The sequence below is a fragment of the Bos javanicus genome, chromosome 1 (assembly GCF_032452875.1).
Source record: "Bos javanicus breed banteng chromosome 1, ARS-OSU_banteng_1.0, whole genome shotgun sequence".
NCBI classification, from domain to species: domain Eukaryota; kingdom Metazoa; phylum Chordata; class Mammalia; order Artiodactyla; family Bovidae; genus Bos; species Bos javanicus.
The window spans coordinates 141,908,771-141,932,764 of NC_083868.1; the positions used below are offsets into that span (position 1 = coordinate 141,908,771).

The 23,994-nt window shown below is 52.2% G+C and overlaps 1 protein-coding gene across 2 annotated transcripts in view; it reads right to left on the minus strand.

Annotated features, from left to right (window-relative positions):
* The window catches only part of PRDM15 (PR/SET domain 15), a 69,467-nt gene that overhangs the window by 13,945 nt on the left and 31,528 nt on the right, over positions 1–23,994 (minus strand). For both annotated transcript variants that reach the window (XM_061422225.1, XM_061422234.1), the window contains exons 6-18: positions 21,797–21,898; positions 21,287–21,511; positions 19,686–19,806; positions 18,119–18,300; positions 17,910–18,004; positions 17,483–17,570; positions 8,882–9,049; positions 6,249–6,346; positions 3,984–4,115; positions 3,145–3,279; positions 2,297–2,460; positions 1,414–1,493; positions 985–1,104 (exon numbers count right to left, since the gene is read on the minus strand). In XM_061422225.1, the coding sequence (XP_061278209.1) occupies positions 985–1,104; positions 1,414–1,493; positions 2,297–2,460; positions 3,145–3,279; positions 3,984–4,115; positions 6,249–6,346; positions 8,882–9,049; positions 17,483–17,570; positions 17,910–18,004; positions 18,119–18,300; positions 19,686–19,806; positions 21,287–21,511; positions 21,797–21,898 (1,710 nt within the window). The remainder of the gene's footprint in view (positions 1–984; positions 1,105–1,413; positions 1,494–2,296; positions 2,461–3,144; positions 3,280–3,983; positions 4,116–6,248; positions 6,347–8,881; positions 9,050–17,482; positions 17,571–17,909; positions 18,005–18,118; positions 18,301–19,685; positions 19,807–21,286; positions 21,512–21,796; positions 21,899–23,994) is intronic.

The following is a 23,994-nucleotide window of genomic DNA, read 5'->3' on the forward strand; positions in this document are numbered from 1 at the left end:
GTTACTTTTCAATAGAACAATCTGCACTTCTGCACAGGGTTACTCTGGAGAACAGACAAGAAACTCTTGCCTCTGGGGAGGGGGACTGGAGCTGCCCGGGGTGAGGAACTTCTCACTTTCTGCTCTTCTCTGGTTAACTCTTTAAGTCTTCTACACGTAATCTTATTTTATGAGGCTAATTAGCAGTTGATCCAGTGAGTAGAATTATGGGACATTTGTGTTTGCTTTATACCTTCCTGTTTAATTTTAAAAATCAAGGAAAAATAAAAACTTCATGAAATAGTAAATTTTTAAAAAATGCTAACGGCATCAAGACAAACTTTTAAATCAAGACAGACTTGATTTGTCCTGTATCTGAAGGAGGGTGGCCCTGCCACTCTTCCACACACACAGCACTGGCAGCCACTTGGAACCAAAGATCCACAGCTCCAAGCCTTCCTCACAGTTTTGGTTTCTTTTTAAACAGAAATGGGTTAAAATTTTACCATGGACTGGGATTATCTCTTTCTATCTGATTATACTTAGTGATATGAGCTATTTTACTAACAGGTTCATTTAACTAATTTCACCTGATTAAAATAAAGGTCATTGTCATCACCGGCCACAGAAAGTCAGTGTCGACACACAGCTGGTCCCTGGAAGCAGCTGAGGGGTCTGCACCTCCACTGAGACCACACGGTGATTCTGAGGGCACTCTGTACATCACACACGGTGATTCTGAGGGCGCTCTGTACATCACACACGGTGATTCTGAGGGCGCTCTATACATCACACAGCCACGCTGCACCGTCTCCCTGCTCTTAAAACAGCTTACCTATGCCTCGGTTTTATCCCCTGCCTTTGACTGACTTTTCTTTTTGACCCACGGTTAAATACTCTGGGTCTTCTTTTCTGGTAGATGACTCAGGTCTGGGCAACGCCCCCCACCAGCCACTCGGCCTGCTGCCCCTTCTGGATGACGGCCAGGCCCCCACCTGCCCTCACCTTTCCCACACTCTGCACACAGGTACTCCCGGATGTTGTCATGGACACGCATGTGCTCCTTCAGCATGTCCTTCCTGGCAAAGGACTTCCCACACTGCTCACAGGCATGACTTTTCACACCTACGAGCAAACACAGGGCAGGCTGTCACCGCAGGGAATCCTGACCCAGGGTCACTGCATGAGGGCAGCACCCGGAAGAAGCACATCCCCTGGCCCAACCCAACCCACCCCTTGCAGCTGGAGCCCTGACCACTGAACCCTCCTTCCTTGGTCTCTGCAAGGACCCAGAGGGGGACTGGACAAGGAGGGGCTGAGTTGGGAGGAGTAGCAAGTATGGATGGAGAAGGACCAGCCGGGAGATGATGATGACCCCCCAGGGCAGGAAGCACGCAGAGGGGCCTGGCGCTGCATCCTCCCAGGCCCGGCTACCTGTGTGGATTAATTTGTGCCGCTCCAGGTTCCCGATGCTGTTGAAGATCCGCCCGCAGATCTCGCAGGGGTGGATGTACCTGAAAGCAGACACAGGCTCAGGACGGCACACAGCCTCGGCCGACCGGCACACGGAGTGCACTTGCATAAGCGTTTATCAGCAAGTGGGGTAAAAAAGGTGCTATGGGGGTGACAAGGGGCCCGAGACTTTAGCCTCCATCTGGGCTGAGTTGTCCCCCTCGAAGTTCAGATGCTGGCATCCTGACTCTGCACCTCAGAACGTGGCTGAGCCTGGAGATGGGGGGGGGGGGTCTCTGCAGAGGTCCTCAAATTAAAGATGAGGTCACTGGACGGGCCCTAACCCAGTAACTGCTGTCCTTTCAAGCAGGGACACAGAGACACGTGCAGAGGGAAGGCCATGAAGACACACCCTGGTGCCAAGGAGAGAGCTGGGGCTGACACTCTCCCATGGCCACAGGGGGACCCAGAGCTCGGCCTCAGCATCGATATAACATGTCACTGTTGTTCAGGCCTCCGGGTCACGGCCCCAGAGGAGGACTCGGCTCTAAACAAGGCTGTAGCCTGACTCACCCAGACACGCAGTACTGATTACTGGCTGCAGCCAGATGGGGGAGCTGATGTTCACAAAACCTAATTACTCTGGGGAAAAGGGTCTCTGGTCCTTTGTAGGCAGGTCTGCAATGCCGCCCACTGCTGTGGGTCCCAGAGACTGTGCGAGCTGATGACCAAGCAAGGAGCAAGGCCAGCGCATCCCCCAGGCCGGCCCAGGGCTCTCCAAGGAGACAGGTTGCTCCGTGCTCACCACCCCTCTGCGGGAAGCCAGCCCTCTCTCCGCACCACCCTAGAGTCCCGGGATCCTCACTTCTGCACGTTGGGGTCGGGCAGGTTCTCGCGGTGGATGACCATGTGGGCGTGGTAGGTGGCCTTTAGGGCGAAGCGCCGGTGGCAGATGCTGCAGCCGTAGCCCTTCTCCTTGTGCACCTCCATGATGTGCTTCAGGTACTCCTTCCCGCGGCCGAAGGTGAGCTGCGGACGCACACGCTGTTCACCTGCGCACGCAGCCCATCCCCGCGGCTAACGATGCGCCGCCTCCGCGCAGGCGCCCCGGGCACAGGGGGAGAACCCGCCTCCACGCAGCAGAGAGGAACTCTAAGGTGCAGGGCCAGTACCCGGCAAAACTATGAAGCAGGGGGGCCGTTAAGAGGCAGACCCCAGGTCCTCCTTTAACTCTCACAGCAGGTCCCGTCCCTCACCCAAGGCAGCTTCTAGAACTCCTCTCCTCTGCACTCAACCGACCCCATCTTTCCCCCACACCCAAAGGTCCTGACAAGTGCAGGGCCTGGTGCGGGTGCCCAGCACACAGGGACCTACTTTGTGAAACCACAGGGTCTACCAATTGCTGAATATGGAAACCTCCCCCTGCCCCGCCAGCTGCTAAGCAAGGCCCTCTGCTGTGTGCGAGGGCACGGCCAAGGAGAGAAGCCCCGGCGCACAGGTCCACGCTGGTCAGCCACACAGGCACCGTGTGGACCAGACTGGTTCTGAGACGGTGGTCCCTGTGATGGTGATAAGACCCACAACCATCATCCCGGAGAAGCGACGAGCCCTGGGGCGCCCTCCAGGACTTCTGTGAGGGCCCCACCCGAGCCTGAGCCTCTGCGGGCCAGCAGCCCCGCTACCCCATGCGCTCGGCAGCCGCGGTCTGCTTACCTGACACCTTTTGCAGCTGTATTTGTGAGGCTCTGAGTCTGCACTCTCGTCTGAATGGTCATCATTTTCTTCTGAGGAGATCCCAATCTTGCCAATAAACTCCTCTCTCTGGTGGTCATCCATCAGCGCGATGTCCTGCAAGACAATCACCGTGTTCTGCTTCTAACGTGCTTGGCAGAAGCATTAACCGGTGGCCTGTACACTAGGTGCAGAAACTGTGTCCTCGGGTCACCTGGAACACCCCACCCCCTGACGATGGTGCCATCAGGTCCTGCTTGCGTTCACATGACTCTGCATGCCAGGGCTGGAGCTCCCAGGAACAGTCCCTGAGACGGACGACGCCTGGAGGGCGTGTTCTCCATCCTCACTTGGGCACCTACCACTCTTTCCTTTTTCCCGGATCAGCACTTCTCCCCCGAGAGTGAACCCGAATCCTCACTACCCTGCACACTGGCAAGCTCTCATCTCATGTTCCTCAAAGGTAGGGAGGGAAGCAAAAGCCCCTGGCCTGATCCTTGGTCTTCTCCCAGGAGGTATCTAGCATGGAGGGTTTTTTTGTTTTTTTTATTTTTATTTTTAAACTTTACATAATTATATTAGTTTTGCCAAATATCAAAATGAATCCGCCACAGGTATGCATGTGTTCCCTATCCTGAACCCTCCTCCCTCCCCATATGGAGGGTTTTTAATGTGAGCCCTTTAGGTGGGCGTGAAATGCAGCACTCAAGAGAGCTCACCTGGAGAGCAGCAAAAATATCCCTCGGACACAGAGGGCTGGGCCCGCGCCCCCGCGCCCCGCGGGCTGGCCCCGCCCCCCGCGCGCCAGGCGCCTGACTCACCTTGAAGTGGACGTGGATGTGGTCCCTGAGCACGTCCACACGGAAGAACTTGCGCCCGCAGATCTCACAGGTGTACTTCTTGTCGCCGTGGGTCAGCAGGTGCTTGTTCATGTTGCTCCTGCAGGAGAACACCTGCGGGCAGGAGAGCGGGGGCGGAGATGCCTGTTACCACGCATGTAGGGCCTCACTGAGAGAACATAATCGGGCACAAAAATGCGGTAGTTTCCTCCCAAAATATAAGTTGCCACAAATCCTCAGTGTTCAAGAGAAATAATCCCGTGGTACTGCAATCATGATCGTTTAACCATTTAAACTGGTGCTTACATTGTAATACAGAACTAACCGTTCTTTAGTCTTCACCATACACTACTCTGCTCACAATTTTACTCAAATATTTCACTGGAATGGGGCCTACCAAGAAGAGTAAGTCACACAAACAGCTGCAGTTTTCTCAAAGTGGGTATCAGAGTTACAGTTTGTGTTCCCTATTTCATGCATAATTATTACCACCTCCCTCAATTTCTCTGTATTTCGTGTCTAAAGTGATAAGTGTGGGGACTCAGCCATTCACCCAATCAATACTAATCCAGATGTGCCTGCAGAGACCACCACCCCAACCCCACTGATCTAAAGTCTCTGGCCGCATGGCTTTCCCCCTAATGGTCAAGTAACCAGAGGAGCAGGTCTCCTTAGCACTGTTCTCAGAAAGAGACCAAAACCTGAATGAAAGGGAAAAAGGTTCACAAGGAACAGAGGCAAATGTTGTTGAGGGACATTTCCGTTCAAGATCTGCAGGTGACTTGGGGCCGACAGCCCTGAGACCACAGCCCAGGGAGGCCGGGCCGCAAGTCAAGTCAGCAGAGCAGGAAGATGGGCACCTCTGGGGAGGGACAGAGGCCCTGGGTGTCCCCCAGCACCTGTCTTCTCCAAGCAGACAGGGCTGGAGACAGGTATAGCTGGAGGCAGTGAAGAAGTCAGTCCTGGAGACATTCAGGTTCCTTTGTTGCCGGCATCCCTCTGTGAGCATCCAGTGAACATCTCACAGAATAAAACGTGTCTGAGTGTGAGTCACATAGCTGGCTGGTTCACGCACAGGGTATTCCAAGAACACAGGAGGGACATGGTGTTGTCACTCCTCAGAGCCAGTGGTCGGCAGGCAGGATGAGCAGGATCCGTGGATACAGGGCAGCCTCATCCACCCCTGCCTGGCCACCTGGGCTCAGGTGTGCATTCTGCGGCACCTGCTCCCCCTGCCACTCCAGCCCCTAAACCCACACTAAGTCAGGGCCTGCACTGTGGGTCCACGGGCCACACAACCCAGCTGACCTGTTTGCTTTGTGGTTTGAAAAAGAAAAAATCAGGAAATTTCCCATAAAAACATGGATTTCCGTTTTCTCTTGAAAAGGTCAAAAGATCTGGCAATGTGGCCACTTGCCAGCAGGCTAGGCCAAATCACAGCTGGCCAGTGGCCTGGGGTTTCACTTTTCCATCGTCTGGACCTGGTGTCTGTTGAGGGTGCACCGATGCTCCAGGGCCACGTGGCTCCCGTGGGCTTGTGGGACTGAGAGCCTGGGCCTCCCGAGTAGTGGGAGGCAAGTCTAAGAATGGAGCAACTGCAGGGGGCACATGCACAAAGACCACCACCATTTCCCGTGTAAGCTGACGTGGCCTGGACGGCAGCACTTGGACAGGGCTCCCCACGCAGGGCTGATCAATGCCCCTCCTGGACGTGGCCCGGGGCTATTCAGATAGTCGGTGCACTCTGGAAGTTTAGGGTCTGCCGAGCAGTCAGGCCTCTCTGACGGCCAGCTCAGACAGCCCAGCATTGATTTGCTTACTTGGGGCACAAGCATCCATGGACATGCATGGCGTGTGTGGCCGTGGCTGGGTCAGTGTCTCACTTGGAAATAGTGCGGGAGGATCACAACTGACCAAGATGTAAACCTAGAACGTCCAGCCCCCTCCACCACACGCGCCCGGCTCCGGGCACTGGAGATGGAGCATGCGCACTTTGGCGGCATCGGCGGAAAATCCTAGCTGAGCGGAGACAAGGCTGAGCTCCTTCACTGGAGATCCACCTCGACAGCAAGAGAGCAGATGACCGGAGCACCGAGTAACGGGACCCCGTGGCTCAGGACACCCGAGTATCCACTCGACCCTAAACCTTCTCCCCCAACCCCGTCCACGCGTGCAGTGGGTAGAGCTCTCAGGTTTCCCATAGAAAAAGGTGAGCTGGGTCCCGGGTACCGCACCGACTCGTGTTACCTTGCCGCACACCGGGCATCCAGACGGCTCCTTCCTGTAGCGCACCAGATTCTCACCGCCGCCGGCCTCCACGTCTTCCCTCTTCACCCGCCGCACTCCTGAAACCCCCGCCCGCGAGAGTCAGAGTCAGTGCGCACCGCACGCGGGAGCCCTGGTCCCTTCCGACGTCCGCCATCTGCCAGGGGCTCGCCCAGCCAGCAGAGGTCAGGGCTGCCCATGGGTGGGTCCAAGGAGCCAGCAGGGTCTCTTGTCTGTGATGCACTAGCGCCACCTGCCGCTCGGAGACGGAGCCCGGGCGACGGGGCAGGAGCCCACGCCACAAGCTCCTTACCGCCTGCCGCACCTGACACTTGCAAATCCAAGGGCAGCGAGTTTTACAACGCAGAAGAGTCAGAATGCGTTACCGTAAGGAAGGCATTTGTGCTCAACCTAAAGGCTCAAGACAACGGTGGGATTCTTTGAGACAGCTGAGAGTAGGCGGGAATACTTATTAAAAAGATAGTAATATTCATACTTAACATTAAATCAGCCCAATCAGGATCAAGGTAAACAGTAAGACTAAAAAAAAAAAAAGAAAATTAAGGCATAAGTGTTCATGTGTGCGTGCTCAGTCACTTCAATGTCTGACTCTTCAACCCCATGGACTGCAGCCTGCCAGGATCCCCTGTCCATGGGATTCTCCAGGTAAAAATACTGGAGTGCGTTGCCATGCTGTCCTCCAAGGAATCTTCCCCACTGAGGGATCAAACCCTGGCCTCTTACACCTCCTGCATTAGCAGGCAGGTTCTTTACCACTAGCACTAGCTGGGAAGCCCAAGTGTTCATAATTGGGGTCAAAACAGACTGAGAAGTTCTCAGGAAACAAGGAATTTTTGGATACAAACAAGAAGTTCCTTCTCAGGGTCTCTTACTAACCACTGACCTGTCTTTCTGGGGCATTCTTGCATAAACCATGTGAACACAGAGCCAGGCTCAAACATGGCTGGCAAGGTGACCTGGAGACAAACAGTTCCCAGCAGTAAAGCATGCAGGTGTGCAGCTGGTGTGGTTTACGCTTCTATATAGAAGGGAAGGCCATGAACAGCCACAGAGTATTCGCTCATTCCCAAGGAAAATGATTTGAGCTGTGTCAGCTGTAAAACATTGTGAGATAAAAGTTGTATAATGCAACCCACACATGTGTCAATCAGGAAACACCTGACTTCTCCAGGTAATGGCAGCTCTTAGGGGCCCACCTGGGGCTTGATAATCAGGGTCCAGTTCAACCAGGCCAGCAGGTCAGCGCAGTGGTTATCCCCACCGCAGATGGTGAGGAGACAGGCCCAGGGGCGTGCCCAAGGCCACCTACTCACAAAGTGGACACCAGGCCCTTGGAGCAGCCCCAGATCACAGAGGGAGTGGTGGAGCTTATGAACCAGGTGGAGAAGGGCCAGGTAAAAAGGCAGGATGCAAACGTGAGGCAGGACGTGATCAGGCATGTATTAAAAGCCACGATGACACACGTACATACACAGCTGTGTGCAGTGGTCAGACTTCACGTACGAGTTTGTTATCTGACCTTTTTCCTCAACAGGCATATATACTCCATTCGTAATTCTTTGTAAAGTGACTTTTTTTTTAATAAGAAGGTGCTCTGCTCAGTGAGTGCTGCTTACAGAGGCCGGTTGGCAAGAGAGCAATGGCCTGCAGAATAAGGATTGTGCTGTGCTTAGGCAGTCAGTCATGTCCCACTCTCTGTGTCCCATGGACTGTAGCCCACCAGGCTCCTCTGTCCGTGGGGATTCTCCAGGCAAGAACACTGGAGTGAGTTGCCAATGGATCTTCCCAAAACAGGGATCAAACTTGGGTCTCCTGCATCGTGGGTGGATTCTTCACATCTGAGCCACTAAAGCTGAAGTGCCACTTAAAAAGAGGGTCTGTCAGAGCAGGTTCTTGGAGAAAACCTCAGGTGAGGTGCGTGCTCAGGACACACCTGTGGCCCAGGGGCCCAGGTCTCCTTCTTCTCTTTGGTGCCCTGGCCTTCCCGTCGGGTCTGCCCTGCGGGGCCCCCCGCACACACACCTCACTTCCTGTCTTACTCCTTCCCTCAGTTGCCCTGCCACGTCCCACCCCAATACTGACCCCACTTAAGTCCACTTTGTCTTGTGCTGGCCTCTCGTGAACCCACCACATGAAGGGCAGCCCCAGGCCCGCCAGACTTGGCAAGGGTCATCAGGGCCCTCGACAGACAGAAGGGGAAGAGGGGGAGTCACTCGTGGCCCCAACAGCATCCTCCTGCAAGGCTCTGCTGCACCCACATGGCTGCAAGCACACCCCATGTGGCACTTCATACCCCATCTTTTCCCTACTTATATCGGAAGCATTTCCTCAATATTAAACTCCTTGGAAAAACTGTTTTGGGTGACTGAGGACGTTCAGTCCCTCAAAGAGTCCAGTTCCCCTGATATCCTCCCCACGCCCCGTGGAGTGTTCAGCGCCCCGTGGAGTGTTCGGGACGGCTCCGGTTCCCACTGACATGTGACGCGACCATTCCCCGCAGGACCCGAGGCTGTGCCAGTTCCTGTGAGGCAGCGCCTTACAGCAGGCACCCACGGGGGCGGGGCGGCATCACCCAAGCCCACAGGTGCGCTCACCTTCCAGGTGCCGCCTCTGGTGGTCGAGCATGACGTCCTTGCGGTAGAACATCTTGTTGCAGACCTCACAGGCGAACTTCTTGTCCCCGTGCTTCTTCTTGTGCTTGGAGAGGTTGCTGTTGGTGGAGAAGAACCGGAAGCACATCTCACACTGGAACGTCTTGTCGTCTGTCGAAGAGGTTGGGAAAGGAAGCGGCTTTTAGGTGCGTGACACTGAGCGCTCGTTCCCCTGGGGCTGGCAATGAGGCCGAGGGGAAGGGCAGAGTCAGGAAAAGGCACTGCCGCCACCATCTGAACTGAGAAAACACCCTGCCCGGCCAGGCCTGAGGCATGTGCAGAGCGGACAGAGCTACTGCCCAGCCCATCCCCTCACCCCCAGGACACACATCTACAGCATCTGGGGATTCCTAGTGAGGCAAAAGGCCTGGGCCCTCACCCCCTAACCTGACCGCAGCCCCCACCCCTGCTTTCCCCACACCCACTTCGGACAAGCTGCCTCCCACCCCAGCCCAGGCTCAGCTCCCCACCCCAGCCCAGGCTCAGCCCCCCAGCCCCTCTTTCCCCCCACCCCACCCAGGCTCAGCTTCCCCAGAGCCCAGCTATCACCTGCCCCTTCTCTCCCACCTGGCCCTCCATGGGCTCCTCCCCCATCGCACATAGACATCCCCCGTTTCTCCCACCTGTAAACAGATTGCCTTGTTCCTAGGGCCCCTTTAGGAGACACATACCTTCCACCTCTACCCCTAATGAAGGCTCTGGAAATACCGACGGCCAATATCCCAGCCTCACCCCCAGTTCCTCCCCAAAGGTGGCCAAACTGCCCACCAGGGCCTCTGACAGTCCCCACCCTGCTCTTTCCTTCCAGGCAAGCAGGGCACCCCTCAGCCCTCCTGCCCACCCCCCTAGCCCTGAGGATCTGCTCCCCATGAGTGCAAACAGAGGGGCCATCGGGGGACCTGCGAGGCCCTGGCCTCTCGTCAGCTGTCCACCTTGGTCCCACCCACCTGGCCTCCGCCAGGGGATCTCAGCCAGCACTCTCCTCTCAGACTGGCCCCCTGCTCCCCCATCTCATGTCACCCCCTAACCCCCATACCCTCCCTGCTCCTGCCAGGACGCGTACCTGCCAGGGTCTGTCACCTAAACCAGCCCCATAAGGGAGTCCCCACTACCCACTGGCCCTCCTCCAACCCAGGAGCCCTGTCCCTTGTCGCCTGTGTGGGTGGGCATGACAGTGTGCTTCCTGCTCCGGAGTGAGGGCCAGAGGATGCTCTGCATCACACTCATCTCTGGGCCCTTGGTTACAGCCCACTGACCACTTCCCGTGGTCAGTCAGTGTGTGCTGAGTGCACCAATCCCAGAGTTAAGTTTCATTTTCTACATTGATTCTGACTGGGGTTCTCATTCTGCTTCACAATGGACCCCCATCCCAGAATCTCAGCCTGTGCACTGCAGACACTTGGGCTGATCATAGTGGAGGAGGATGGGTGGTGGGGGTGTCCCACAGTCGGCATGCTGAGCAGCATCCCTGGCCTCCCCCGCCCCAGATGCCGGCAGCACCCCCAGCTGTTACAAGCCAGTCAGCTCCAGACTCAGCGGTTAACTTCTCTCCTGACCCCAGTGTGCAGCCCCGTGAGGCCCAGGGGTGTCCACACAGTGCCCTGTACACGGGTTTGTGCATGTGTGCACAGCACAGGCACTTAGCATGTGAAGATTTTCAGACTTATTTTAACAGCTACACAATATTCTACTCAGTTCATGTATCACAATTTTCTTCATTGTTTTTGATACCAGACAATTTAGTAGTTCTTGGTAATTTTTTTTTCCAACTAGATTTCCCTAGCATTGATTCTTAGGAACAAGACCAGAGACAAGGGCATCTGCCATCTTGCTTAGTGAAGGGCCACACCATACAGCGTGCTGAAGCTGACGCTCCAATGCTTGGTCACCTGATGTGAAGAGCCGACTCACTGGAAAAGACCCTGATGCCGGCAAAGACTGAGGGCAGGAGGAGAAGGGGATGGCAGAGGATGAGATGGCTGGATGGCATCACTGACTCAGTGGACATGAGTTTGAGCGAACCCTGGGAAATAGTGAAGAACAGGAAGGCCTAGTGTGCTGCAGTCCACGGGGTCACAAAGAGTCAGACACGACTGAGCGACTGAACAGCACCCCCCTACAGTGCTATCCCAGCAGATTACTGGAGGCCCCACCCATCCTGGGCCTCCCAAACCACACAGGTGAGCGTCCCTCCTGGGCAGGTTGGCCCCACAAGCCCCAGATGGAACCCGACAGCCGTGCAAAGTGCAGTGCAGCCCTTGGACTTCAGCTCCCTCTCGCCCTAATGAGTCCCTCCCAGCGAATGGAGACGACCCACTTCCAACCTTTCCCAACCCACAGAGGTGGCCTCCGCCCAGCGACAGTGGAGTTGGAGCAGCTGTCGGGCCAGGCTGTCAGCTCGGGCGGCCTTTCCCGCCGTGGCATCCACCTGTCACCAGTTCAGGAGTCCAGACAGGCGCTCAAGGACAACCTTCTCCCACCCATAATCCTGTTGCCCTCGAGGTCTACACTGGTCTTTTGACAAAATGCAGCAACTGAGAATGAATACCTATTATGTGGTGTGTGGTCAGGCCACGCGGGACGGCCGTCCTCCGGCTCTCTGTCCACCTCCTGCTTGTCCAGCATCTGTCTCACCTCCACTCACATGAACCGCTCGCCCTCTGCCTCAGCTAGGGACTGTCCTAATCTTTAGGCCAGAAAGACTCCACCTGCTAGTTCATTCAAGGGAAATACCTGCCCTCGTGCTGGTCCTGGCTGTTAACCTGAGGGGCTGGAAGGGGTGTGCCCCAGCTGCTGGACTCCCTGGTAACTGACAAGCCAACCTGAAGGCAATCTCCCCCTATAAATGGGGTGTGTGTGTGTATAGCAGAGGCAGCTGTGGCTTCAGAGCCTATGTTTCTGACGTGTAAGGTAATGTCTCTGTCGCTGTCTCTGGACTTTCTTTGGTCTCAAGGACAGGCAACTCCAAGGCCTGCAAGCCTGGGAGTGTAGCTTGACACGCAGGCTCTGGTGAAGGGTAAGTGTGCAGGACATGGGATGGGGAATTTCCAGGGGGCTGGCTGCACGGGAACCCAGGTGGCTCTGTCTTGCCCGATGGCCTAGACGTGAACCTCAGCTCTTCTCTAACTCCCAAGAAAGGCTGAGAGCAGATGAGGGCCATTTACAAGAGTTAGACTTACGCCTCCTCACACCCAGGACAGGCTCCGCTGTCCTTGAGAAAAGCCCAAGAAATCATCATTTCAAAGCTCACACAAATCCCTGACTTAACAGCCTATGGAAGATACATTGTCCTAAGGTGAGTACTATATAAAAGTATAATGGTGCAAATATATATTACACAAATCAGCTCAGTTCCCAGTTTATCCTGTTTTCCATTCAAAACTTCTAACGTTTGAAATTACAGAGAAATTACACTTCAATCCACTGCTGCTCAGGTACTTCTATATAACAAAGAACCACAAGCATCTGTTTTAACAGAATTTTCTGCTGACGTGTAGCAACTGCTGCTTTGTCTGCATACATTCTGTTTCATTTGTGTCCAGAGAAATAAAGATAAAAAAAGGACAACTTCTCTTCCTCGGCTTTGAGCCAGTCTCACCAAACAGGACCTGTGTCACCCTCCACTCACCCAGTGTGCTCGTGCAGAACCGAGCGTGGCCACACGGGGCGCCATCGTCCCACTGGGCACCAAGGTCAGCTGAGGCCCATCTGACTGTTGCTTGCTCGCTAAGGCTAACATGTGTCCCACTCTTTGCGACCCTATGAACTGCAGCACACCAGGCTTCCCTGTCCTTCACTATCTCTCAGAGTTTGCACAAACTCACGTCCATTGAGTCAGTGATGCCATCCAACCATCTCATCCTCTGTCATTCCCTTCTCCTTCCGCCTTCAATCTTCCCAGCAACAGGGTCTCTTCCAATGAGTCAGTTCTTCACATCAGGTAGCCAAAGTATTGGTGCTTTAGCTTCAGCATTAGTCCTTCCAATGAATATTCAGGACTGATATCCTTTAGGATTGACTGGTTGGATCTCCTTGCTGTCCAAGAGACTCTCAAGAGTCTTCTCCAACACCACAATTTGAATGCATCCATTCTTTGGTGCTCAGTCTTCTCTATACTCCAACTCTCCCATCCATACATGACTACTGGAAAACCATAGCTTTGACTAGATGGACCTTTGTAAGCAAAGTAATCTCTCTGCTTTTTAATACACTGTCATCTATTTCTGCTTTATTGACTATGCCAAAGCCTTTGACTATGTGGATCACAATAAACTGTGGAAAATTCTGGAACAGATGGGAATACCAGACCACCTGATCTGCCTCTTGAGAAATCTGTATGCAGTTCAGGAAGCAACAGTTAGAACTGGACATGGAACAACAGACTGGTTCCAAATAGGAAAAGGAGTTTGTCAAGGCTGTATATTGTCACCCTGTTTATTTAACTTCTATGCAGAGTACATCATGAGAAACGCTGGACTGGAAGAAACACAAGCTGGAATCAAGATTGCCGGGAGAAATATCAATCACCTCAGATATGCAGATGACACCACCGTTATGGCAGAAAGTGAAGAGGAACTCAAAAGCCTCTTGATGAAAGTGGAAGTGGAGAGTGAAAAAGTTGGCTTAAAGCTCAACATTCAGAAAACGAAGATCATGGCATCCGGTCCCATCACTTCATGGCAAATAGATGGGGCAACAGCGGAAACAGTGTCAGACTTTATTTTTGGGCTCCAAAATCACTGCAGATGGTGACTGCAGCCGTGAAATTAAAAGATGCTTACTCCTTGGAAGGAAAGTTATGACCAACCTAGATAGCATATTCAAAAGCAGAGATATTACTTTGCCAACAAAGGTCCATCTAGTCAAGGCTATGGTTTTTCCTGTGGTCATGTATGGATGTGAGAGTTGGACTGTGAAGAAGGCTGAGCGCCGAAGAATTGATGCTTTTGTACTGTGGTGTTGGAGAAGACTCTTGAGAGTCCCTGGGACTGCAAGGAGATCCAACCAGTCCATTCTGAAGAAGATCAGCACTGGGATTTCTTTGGAAGGAATGATGCTAAAGCTGAAACTCCAGTACTTTGGCCACCTCATGCGAAGAGTTGACTCATTGGAAAAGACTCTGATGCTGGGAGGGATTGGGGGCAAGAGGAGAAGGGGACAACAGAGGATGAGACGGCTAGATGGCATCACTGACTTGATGGACGTGAGTCTCAGTGAACTCTGGGAGTTGGTGATAGACAGGGAGGCCTGGTGTGCTGTGATTCATGGGGTCGCAAAGAGTCAGACACCACTGAGCGACTGATCTGATCTGATCTGATCTAGGTTTGTCATAGCTATTCTTCCAAGGAGCAAGTCTCTTTTAATTTCATGGCTGCAATCACCATCCGCATAGATTCTGGAGCCCAAGAAAATTAAATCTGACAGTTTCCACGTTTTCCCCATCTATTTGTCATGTGACAGGACTGAATGCCAAGATCTTAGTTTCTTGAATGCTGAGTTTTAAGCCAGCTTTTTTCAGTCTCCTCTTTGACCTACATCAAGACGCTCTTTAATTCCTCTTCACTTTCTGCCATTAGACTGGTAACATCTTCATATCTGAGGTTATATTTCTCCCGGCAATCTTGATTCCAGCTTGTGCTTCATCCAGCCCTGCATTTCACATGATGTCCTCTGCATATAAGTTAAATATGCAGGGTGACAATATACAGCCTTGATGTACACCTTTCCCAATTTGAAACCAGTCCGTGGTTCCATGTCCGGTTCTAACTATTGCTTCTTGTCCTGCATACAGGTTTCACAAGAGACAGGGAAGATGGTCTGGTATTCCCATCTCATTAAGAATATTCTTCAGTTTGTTGTGATCCACACAGTCAAAGGCTTTAGCTTAGTCAATGAAGCAGATTTTTTTTTTGGAATTACCTTGCTTTTTCTATGATCCAGCATATGTTGGCAATTTGATCTCTGGTTCCTCTGCCTTTTCTAAATCTAGCTTGTACAGCTGGAAGTTCTTGGTTCACATACTGTTCAAGCCTCACTTGAAGGATTTTGAGCATAATCTTGCTGGCGTGTGAAATGAGTGCAATTGTGTGGTAGTTTGAACTTTCTTTGGCATTGTTCTTCTTTGGGATTGGAATGAAAACTGACGTTTTCCAGTGCTGTGGCCACTGCTGAGTTTTCTAAATTTGCTGGCATATTGAGTGCAGCACTTTCACAGCATCATCTTTTAGGATTTGAAACAGCTTAGCTGGAATTCCATCACCTCTACTAGCTTTGTTCGTAGTGATGCTTCCTAATGCCCACCTGACTTCACATTCCAGGATGTCTGGATGTAGGTAAGTGATCACACCATCGTGGTTATCTGGGTCGTTAAGACCTTTTTTGTATAGTTCTGTGTATTCTTGCCACCTCTTCTTAATATCTTCTGCTTCTGTTAGGTCCTTGCTGTTTTTGTCCTTTATTGTACCCATCTTTGCATGAAATGTTCCCTTGATCTCTCCAATGTTGTTAAAGAGATGTCTAGTCTTTCCCATTCTATTGTTTTCCCCTATTTCTTTGCATTGTTCATACAGTCAGCAAAAACAAGACCTGGAGTTGACTGTGGCTCAGATCATCAGCTCCTTACTACAAAATTCAGGCTCAAATTGAAGAAAGTGGGGAAAACCACTAGGCCATTCAGGTATGACCTAAATCAAATCCCTTATGACTATACAGTGGAGGTGATGAATAGACTGAAGGGACCAGATCTGGTAGATAGAGTGACAGACAGACCTGTAGACAGACAGATAGTAATAGGCAGATAGAATGACAGACAGTCTGTAACACTGTGAAGGAGGTGGTGACCAAAACCATCCCCAGGAAAAAGAAATGCAAGAAGGCAAAGTGGTTGTCTGAGAAGGCCTTACAAATACCTGAGAAAGGAAGAACAGTGAAAGGCAAAGGAGAAAGGGAAGGATATTCCTAAGTGAATGCAGAATTCCAGACAATAGCAAGAAAGCCATCCTAAGTGAACAATTTGACTGACGTGACATCAAAAATTGGTGGGTTTCCCCAGGTTTGGGGCACACGACTGCAGACTGCAGGTGGCGGGGCACATTATATGGATCCACCTGGAAGCTTCCAAGTCCGCTTCACCCCGTGACTGACGCTGCAGAGCAGCCTGAGCTCAAGTGAGACAAGACTCACCTGCCACTTCAGAAAAGCCCCACCGTGGGTGGAGGAAACAGCCTTGGTTTCCAACAGAAGCCCGCAGAGTGGAACAAGCATGTGAGTCAAACAAAGGGACAGAGCAGAGCCTGCAGGAGCAGGCGCCGGCGGGGAGGGCAGCGATGCTGGATATGATGGGTAAGGATGCCCCAAGATGAGGACTGGCCAGCACCTTAACAAGAATCAGCACAGAGTCACAGAGTGAACAGGGACCCACATGGAGGGTCAATGGAAGGGGATTCGGAATTAAGTGCTAACTTGGCAAGTGTCCAAGCCGGCTGCCACCAGTGCCCCCTCCCACCCCCCCGGCCCAGGTGCCATGATTCCGAGAATAGGGGCCGAAAAGACAACAGTGACCCTCCCCGGTGCCCATCCTCCCAGGGTGGGGATGGGGGGCAGCGAGCCTTCACCCACGGGGCGCCAGACAGAGGCCACCCTGACCGGCTGAGCCCCGCACAGCCATGTCCTGGCCATCCTCAGGGATTTATGTACATCATGTGTGCTCACCAGCTGTGAGCTGGCCAGACACTGAGCTCAGGATGCTTGGCTAGGCCCAGCAAGCCATCCTGGCCACAGGCTGGTCTGAGCATATGGCATCAGCCACACACAAGCAGACGAAGGTCCAGGTCATGAGTGGAGACCAGGGACAGAGGCAGGCTCAGAGCAAAACCAGTCAGTGAGAGGGAACAGCCAGGCCTTTGCCAGACACGGGTGGGCCCATGGAGGGAAGAGGGTGGATGGCTGAGGAAGGTCCTACCGATAAGGAGGCAGAAGCCCACTCCTCCAGCCGTGACCCCACCTCGGCACGTACTTCTCCCTTGATCCCCGAACAAACCCTCCTCGGCCGCTCAACATTCTTGGTGAGGATGAAACCTCCCCAGTCTCAGATGCAGCCATGGGCATGCTCAGTCGCTCAATCGTGTCCAACTCTTTGTGCAGCCCCATGGACTGTAGCCCATCAGGCTCCTCTGTCCATAGGATTCTCCAGGAAAGAACACTGGAGTGGGTTGCCAGGCCCTCCTCCAGGGGATCTTCCCAACCTGTGGATGGAACCTGCATCTCCTGAATTGGCAGGAGGATTCTCTACCACTAGCGCCACCAGGGAAGCCGCAAATGCAACCATATGTAGCTGCTTTTGATGAATAGTAGGAAATAAATTCTCTTTTAAATGGGAACTCTCCATCTGCATGTCTTAGCATTAACAGCTGCTTGAAAGCAAACCAAATGGAGCAGAATCTTAAAGGTGAGGTTACCAGTTAAATTCACCTTCACCCCCTGCTGGAGCACCTGGTTCCCACCCCGCCAGGTACCTGAGCCTCAGTGCTGGGCGGGGCCGCTCACCTGTGCGGCAGTTGTGAAACTCCAGCGCGCTCTGGATGCGGAAGGTCTTCTCACAGGTGCCACAGCGGTACCTGTATTCGCTGTCGACCTGATGGGAGGAGACGGGGGTGGGGGGTGGGGCAGTAGTGGGGCAGCTGGGACACCCTCTCCTCAAAGGAGCTGCTCCAGCAATGTCGTGTCTCACACTCCCTCCCTCTGCTACCCTCCTGCCCAGCTTAGAAACACGAACCGTGCCTGGCTGACCCACTGCCCTGGAAAGAGAAGCATCCAGGTGACCTCGGTGCCCACGTTGGCCTCCGGCTCCTCCCCGATCCGCGGCAGCACCCTGCCAGGCCCCGGCCTATCTCGGCCCCTCCGGCTCCCTCTCCCCACTCCCCTCGCCCGGGACTCTCCAGTCATCATTGCTTTTCTCTCCTCCACCACCCACCTCGTTCCTGCTGTGCTTGTACGAGACGTGCTGCTTCAGGCTCTCCTTGCGGCTGAACAACTTGGCACATTCCTCACATTTAAACAGCTTGTCACCTAAGGACAAGCCAGTGACGAGCACGTCACTCCTCCAGGCGCACCAAGACCGCGGTGCCCGCCTGGGGCCGCCGCCTGGCCCCCGGGGCGGACATGGCAGCGGCAGGGACTCACCGTGCGAGCGCACGTGCCTGCTCAGGTTGCTGCTGTTCTGGAAGACCTTGCTGCAGATACTACACTGGTATACCCGCCTGTGCTCGCCCAGCTGCCGCACCACCTTCCGCCGGATGCCGTGCCGGCTCGAGAGGATCAGGCTCCTCTTGAGGGTGATGGTGCCGCTCTGGTGATGCGGGAACCTGCGGGAGAGACGCACAGGCTGGTGAGGTGGGCGGGAGGCAGGGTCGCTGGGGAGAGAAGCTCAAGGTTAGTCATCCTGGAAAGGGCGCCTGTCGAATCTTCCCAGCTCGACACCGGAGGGGAGTGTTGGGCACAGGTGTCCCCCAGCTTTGGGGCTTCTGGATAAGGGAGCACCCTGAATGTCTCTGGAAGGGAGACACCCTGAATGTGCGGTGGCATCACTCAGCTTTTCCACACCAGCCACTCATCTCCCTCGGCATTAACTCTGGTCACCAGAAGCCTGGACCTCAGTTAGTACATTGGCCAGAGTGACCCCATCTCTTCTGCTTTCCTCACTTGCCTCTATCTACCCTGTTTCATATCTTCCCTGAACCTGATTTTTTCAAACTTCTTCTCCCTATTAAATGTGTTTCTAACAGTAAGTTACTGAAATCCTCTGGGCAATAAGATGGAGCATGAATAAGTAGGTCACGCTCACCATTTCTGACAATGCTCTGCTCTGCTCTGTTTTTGCACAGCTTCCTGGACTGTCTAGGACCAGGCATGCTTTGACACTGAAGGATGCACTCCAAAAAGGACCTAAAAACTGTCACAGGCTTATTCAACTTCAGGGCAAAAATTACCAAGAATAATAGCTAAAACAAACATTTTCCTCATTCACAAAAAGAAGAGAAATGCAGAATATTAAATTTACAGAAGTTCAGATACAAACTGTTCCATCATGGCAGCCTTGTTAGACACAACACAAGTATCAGCTGGTGGAAGAGTGGATGAACCAAGTGTGGTCCTCCCGCATGATGGAGTAGTGTTCCGACTTAAACCAGAAGGACACTCCGATACCTGCTGCAACACACATGGACCTCGAGGGCATTACACTAAGTGAAGTAAACCAGTCACAAAAGGACAAACATGTGTGATCTGTTATACGAGGTCCTGAGAGACATGAGTACCTCCTGTAAGGTCGTCACAGAGATAGAAAGCAGAATAGTGGGTGCCAGGGGCTGGAGAGGGGGAGATGGGGAGTTAGTATTTCATAAGGATGGAGTTTCATCTTGGGGAAGATGAAAAAATTCTGGAGATGGATGGAAGGTTCTGCAAAGACGTGATTGTTTTTGAAAACACTGAACCATACACTTAGAAATGGCTAAGATGATAAATTGTATACTATGTGTATTTTACAACAATAAAAAGGCTTTCTCATCTATTTTCACGGAGGCTGCACTATTAACTCCCTGAGCTCCAGGACATTCCTGCTGCTCCCCATGCATGTGCATTTCCCATAAGAAGTAAACCATCCCCTCTCATCAGGCTTTCCCTCTGAAATGGATTAGCCGCCACACGCTGCTGCCCATGAAGCCAGGCCGAGTGCCATGCTGGGACTTACTTTGGCACTGAGCTGGTGTCGCTGGGGGTGGCGGCCAGCTTTCCCAGAACAAGCTCCATGATCCGCTCATCTGGCGTCACAGTCACGGGCTCGACCTCAGTCATGATCTCTGTCACTTGCTCTGCAAGGAGGGGACAAGACAAGCTGTGTCACTTCTGGGGCCGTGGACAGAACACAGCTGAACCCAGATGACAGGCCCAAGGGGCGGCAGCCAGGCCAATGCCATAGACACGGGTCACAAGATTGACAGAGGGAAAAAAACAGCAATACTTTAGAATCCACACATTTGCCTGCAGATTGAAAAGAGCAAAATGTTATTCTTAAATCAAAACTGGAGTTGGAATCTGTGATTCTTTTTAAAACCACAGGAGTCATAACTCTATTTCAATCCCTTTTCATACCACCTAAAACAAAACACTTTGATATATAGTAGGGTCTTATAACTTATTAAATTCATCCTGACAGAGATTTAGGAGTATTAATTTCTGTAATTACACAAGTCATCGTATGTTCAAAAGCAAATAATCATTTTCTATAAGAGTTAAATACCAAATGACCACAGTAATAGGGACCCAGGACTGACCCTCTAAACAAATGAAATATGGGAAGACTACACAAAAAGATTTATCTACTTCACCTACTATGATGTGTCTTCCTAACGCAACTAATAATTAGTGAAATAATCACTTAATAAGTTTTTCACTTCTTTCTGTCTTTTCTTCTTGTTTATAGAGAAGTACAGAGACTGTCCAGGGGAAGCTTAAACCACTTCTCCTGAGAATATTATCTGAGGGCTGCTCCTCTGAATTCTCTTTAACTCTGAGAGAGAACAAAAATTTCTTGTCACTCACAAAGAAATCCTAGGCTACAGCAGACAGCAAGAAGAAAAACTGCCCAGTGGGTGGTCAGTGAGGAAGGCAGTGAGGGGACTCACGAGTGTCTGAGCATCAAGTCTGGTCCTTACATGCCAGACCCGCCAGAATCTGGTGGCACTTCTGGTGAGGCCATGAGGTCTGAGGGGACGTGGCCTCGTGGGGACCCCTCACCCGAGAGACCAGGTTCCCTCCAAACTCAACTGAAGCTACTATATTGTCAGAGTAACACCTTTAGCCATGGCCCAGAGTGCAGCTGCATGTCCGTTCACAGGAGACAGGGAGCAGACGCTGGAGCACCCACATGATGGACCGACATGACTCGGCACCGAAGGAAAGTGGGAAGCCCAACGTGGACAAGTCTTTTCCACATGTGGCCTGGAAGATGCTGAGCACAGAGCTCCCAGGATGGGTGGCTGAGGAGATGGAAATGTTCTGTCCAGACGACCACCTACAATGGGGAACCCGCCTATCAAAGTTCACAGCCCACGCACTCTACCAAACGCACTGGGAGTAAGCTGTACTCGAAAGAGCTGGTTCACAGCAAGAGCAGGGCTTAAACAGCACCTCCCTCTAGACTCTGGACCAAGTTCTCCTGCCTGGCAAGGAGGCAATATGGCCTCAGGCCCCTCCCTGCTATCATCACTCCTCCCCCAGGACCACGCCCCAAACTGGCTCCTCCCCATGGCCACGCCCCCAAGCTGGCTCCTCCCCCAGGACCACCCTCACCTGCTGGCTCCTTGCCTTCAACAATGACTAGAGGCTGCTCTGGTTTGGATGCTTTGGGTTTTCTTCCCCTTCGAGGCTTTTTCTTCTGCTCTTTGGTGGCACTGACAGTCTTGGGAACCTCAGCAGGTTCCCCCCGGGGCACATCTGCTTCCTTCTCCGGGGCTGACTCCTGCTGGCCGGCTGGGGCGCCGCTCTTGGATTGTTCCAAGTGGCCCAACAGGTGCTCTGCAGAAGATGCTTATGATGAATCCACCAGGCTGAAAACACTTAGGCCACAAAAACAGAGCCCCCACTACCCTTCTCCCCAACTGAACTACTCTGCTGAGATGGAGGACACACAGAGGACTTCAAGACAAAGCACAGATCCCTGGGAGGAGGCCCGCGGGACACAGGCCAGGAGAGGAGCCAGGGGAATCCTGACACCCTCCCCGATGGAAGTGACAGTGCGCGTCTGGGTGAACGCATCCGGAGACTCCCTGGCGTCTGGCCCAGCAGGCGCCTGCCCCTTACCATTCAGCAGCTGCAGCTCCAGGAAGGTGGCTGAACACACCTTGCACACCCACTGGCTGGGCTCTGCCTCCACCGGGGTGCTGTTCTCTGGGGTGCCTGCAGCTTCAAAAGACAAGGTGGGGGGAGAAGGTCCAGAAGTTCCTCTCTGTGCTGCCCAGCCCAGTGGAGGGCGCACCTGCCCCATAGGAGGTGACAATGACAGTGGTGACAACTGCCATCTCTTGGGAGCAAATCCAACCCTCCAAACACTGTTCTCAGAGTTTTACCCACAGGGACTCGTTCATGCCTGTAAGCATCCCCATTTCACAGATGAGGAAACCGGGCACGGAGAACTGGAACCAGTCTGAGGCAGGGCTGGCACCAGTCAAGGAAATGTACCCTCTTCACAGAAGCCAGTCCAGTGGGAACAGACACACACCCCTCCACACACACTGATGACTTCAAGGAAAAAAAAAAAAAAGGCATCCTAGAGCCCACAGCGAATTCTCTACTCTCTCACTGGCTCACGTGTCAAGAAGGGGCGAATCCACGAGTCAGGCGCCATGCCCTGAGCCCAGTTTCGCCATGGCTCCTGCCCAAGCACTGTCAACAAAACTTTTGCAATGACAGAAATGTTCTGTAACTGCCTTCCAGGTGGCAGCCACGTGTGCCTAGTGCCCCTGAGGAACTGGACTTCTGCTTTTACTGTATTTGAATTTAGGTTTAAATAGCCCAACCACTAGACCATTCAGGTATGACCCAAATCAAATCCCTTATGATTATACAGTGGAAGTGAGAAATAGATTTAAGGGCCTAGATCTGATAGAGTGCCTGATGAACTATGGAATGAGGTTTGTGACATCGTATAGGAGACAGGTATCAAGACCATCCCTATGGAAAAGAAATGCAAAAAAGCAAAATGTCTGGGGAGGCCTTACAAATAGCTGTGAAAAGAAGAGAAGCGAAAAGCAAAGGAGAAAAGGAAAGATATAAACATCTGAATGCAGAGTTCCAAAGAATAGCAAGAAGAGATAAGAAAGCCTTCTTCAGCAATCAATGCAAAAAAATAGAGGAAAACAACAGAATGGGAAAGACTAGAGATCTCTTTTAGAAAATCAGAGATACCAAAGGAGCATTTCATGCAAAGATGGGCTCAATAAAGGACAGAAATGGTATGGACCTAACAGAAGCAGAAGATATTAAGAAGAGATGGCAAGAATACACAGAAGAACTGTACAAAAAGATCTTCACGACCCAGATAATCACGATGGTGTGATCACTGACCTAGAGCCAGACATCCTGGAATGTGAAGTCAAGTGGGCCTTAGAAAGCATCACTATGAACAAAGCTAGTGGAGGTGATAGAATTCCAGTTGAGCTATTTCAAATCCTGAAAGATGATGCTGTGAAAGTGCTGCACTCGATATGCCAGCAAATTTGGAAAACTCAGCAGTGGCCACAGGACTGGAAAAGGTCAGTTTTCATTCCAATCCCAAAGAAAGGCAATGCCAAAGAATGCTCAAACTACCGCACAATTGCACTCATCTCACACGCTAGTAAAGTAATGCTCAAAATTCTCCAATCCAGGCTTCAGCAATATGTGAACCGTGAACTTCCTGATGTGCAAGCTGGTTTTAGAAAAGGCAGAGGAACCATAGATCAAATTGCCAACATCCGCTGGATCATGGAAAAAGCAAGAGAGTTCCAGAAAAATATCTATTTCTTCTTTATTGACTATGCCACAGCCTTTGACTGTGTGCATCACCATAAACTGTGGAAAATTCTGAAAGAGATGGGAATACCAGACCACCTGATCTGCCTCTTGCGAAATCTGTATGCAGGTCAGGAAGCAACAGTTAGAACTGGACATGGAACAACAACAACAACAGACTGGTTCCAAATAGGAAAAGTAGTATGTCAAGGCTGTATATTGTCACCCTGTTTATTTAACTTATATGCAGAGTACATCATGAGAAACGCTGGACTGGAAGAAACACAAGCAGGAAACAAGATTGCCGGGAGAAATAACAATCACCTCAGCTATGCAGATGACACCACCCTTATGGCAGAAAGTGAAGAGGAACTCAAAAGCCTCTTGATGAAAGTGAAAGAGGAGAGTGAAAAAGTTGGCTTAAAGCTCAATGTTCAGAAAACGAAGATCATGGCATCTGGTCCCATCACTTCATGGGAAATAGATGGGGAAACAGTGGAAACGTGTCA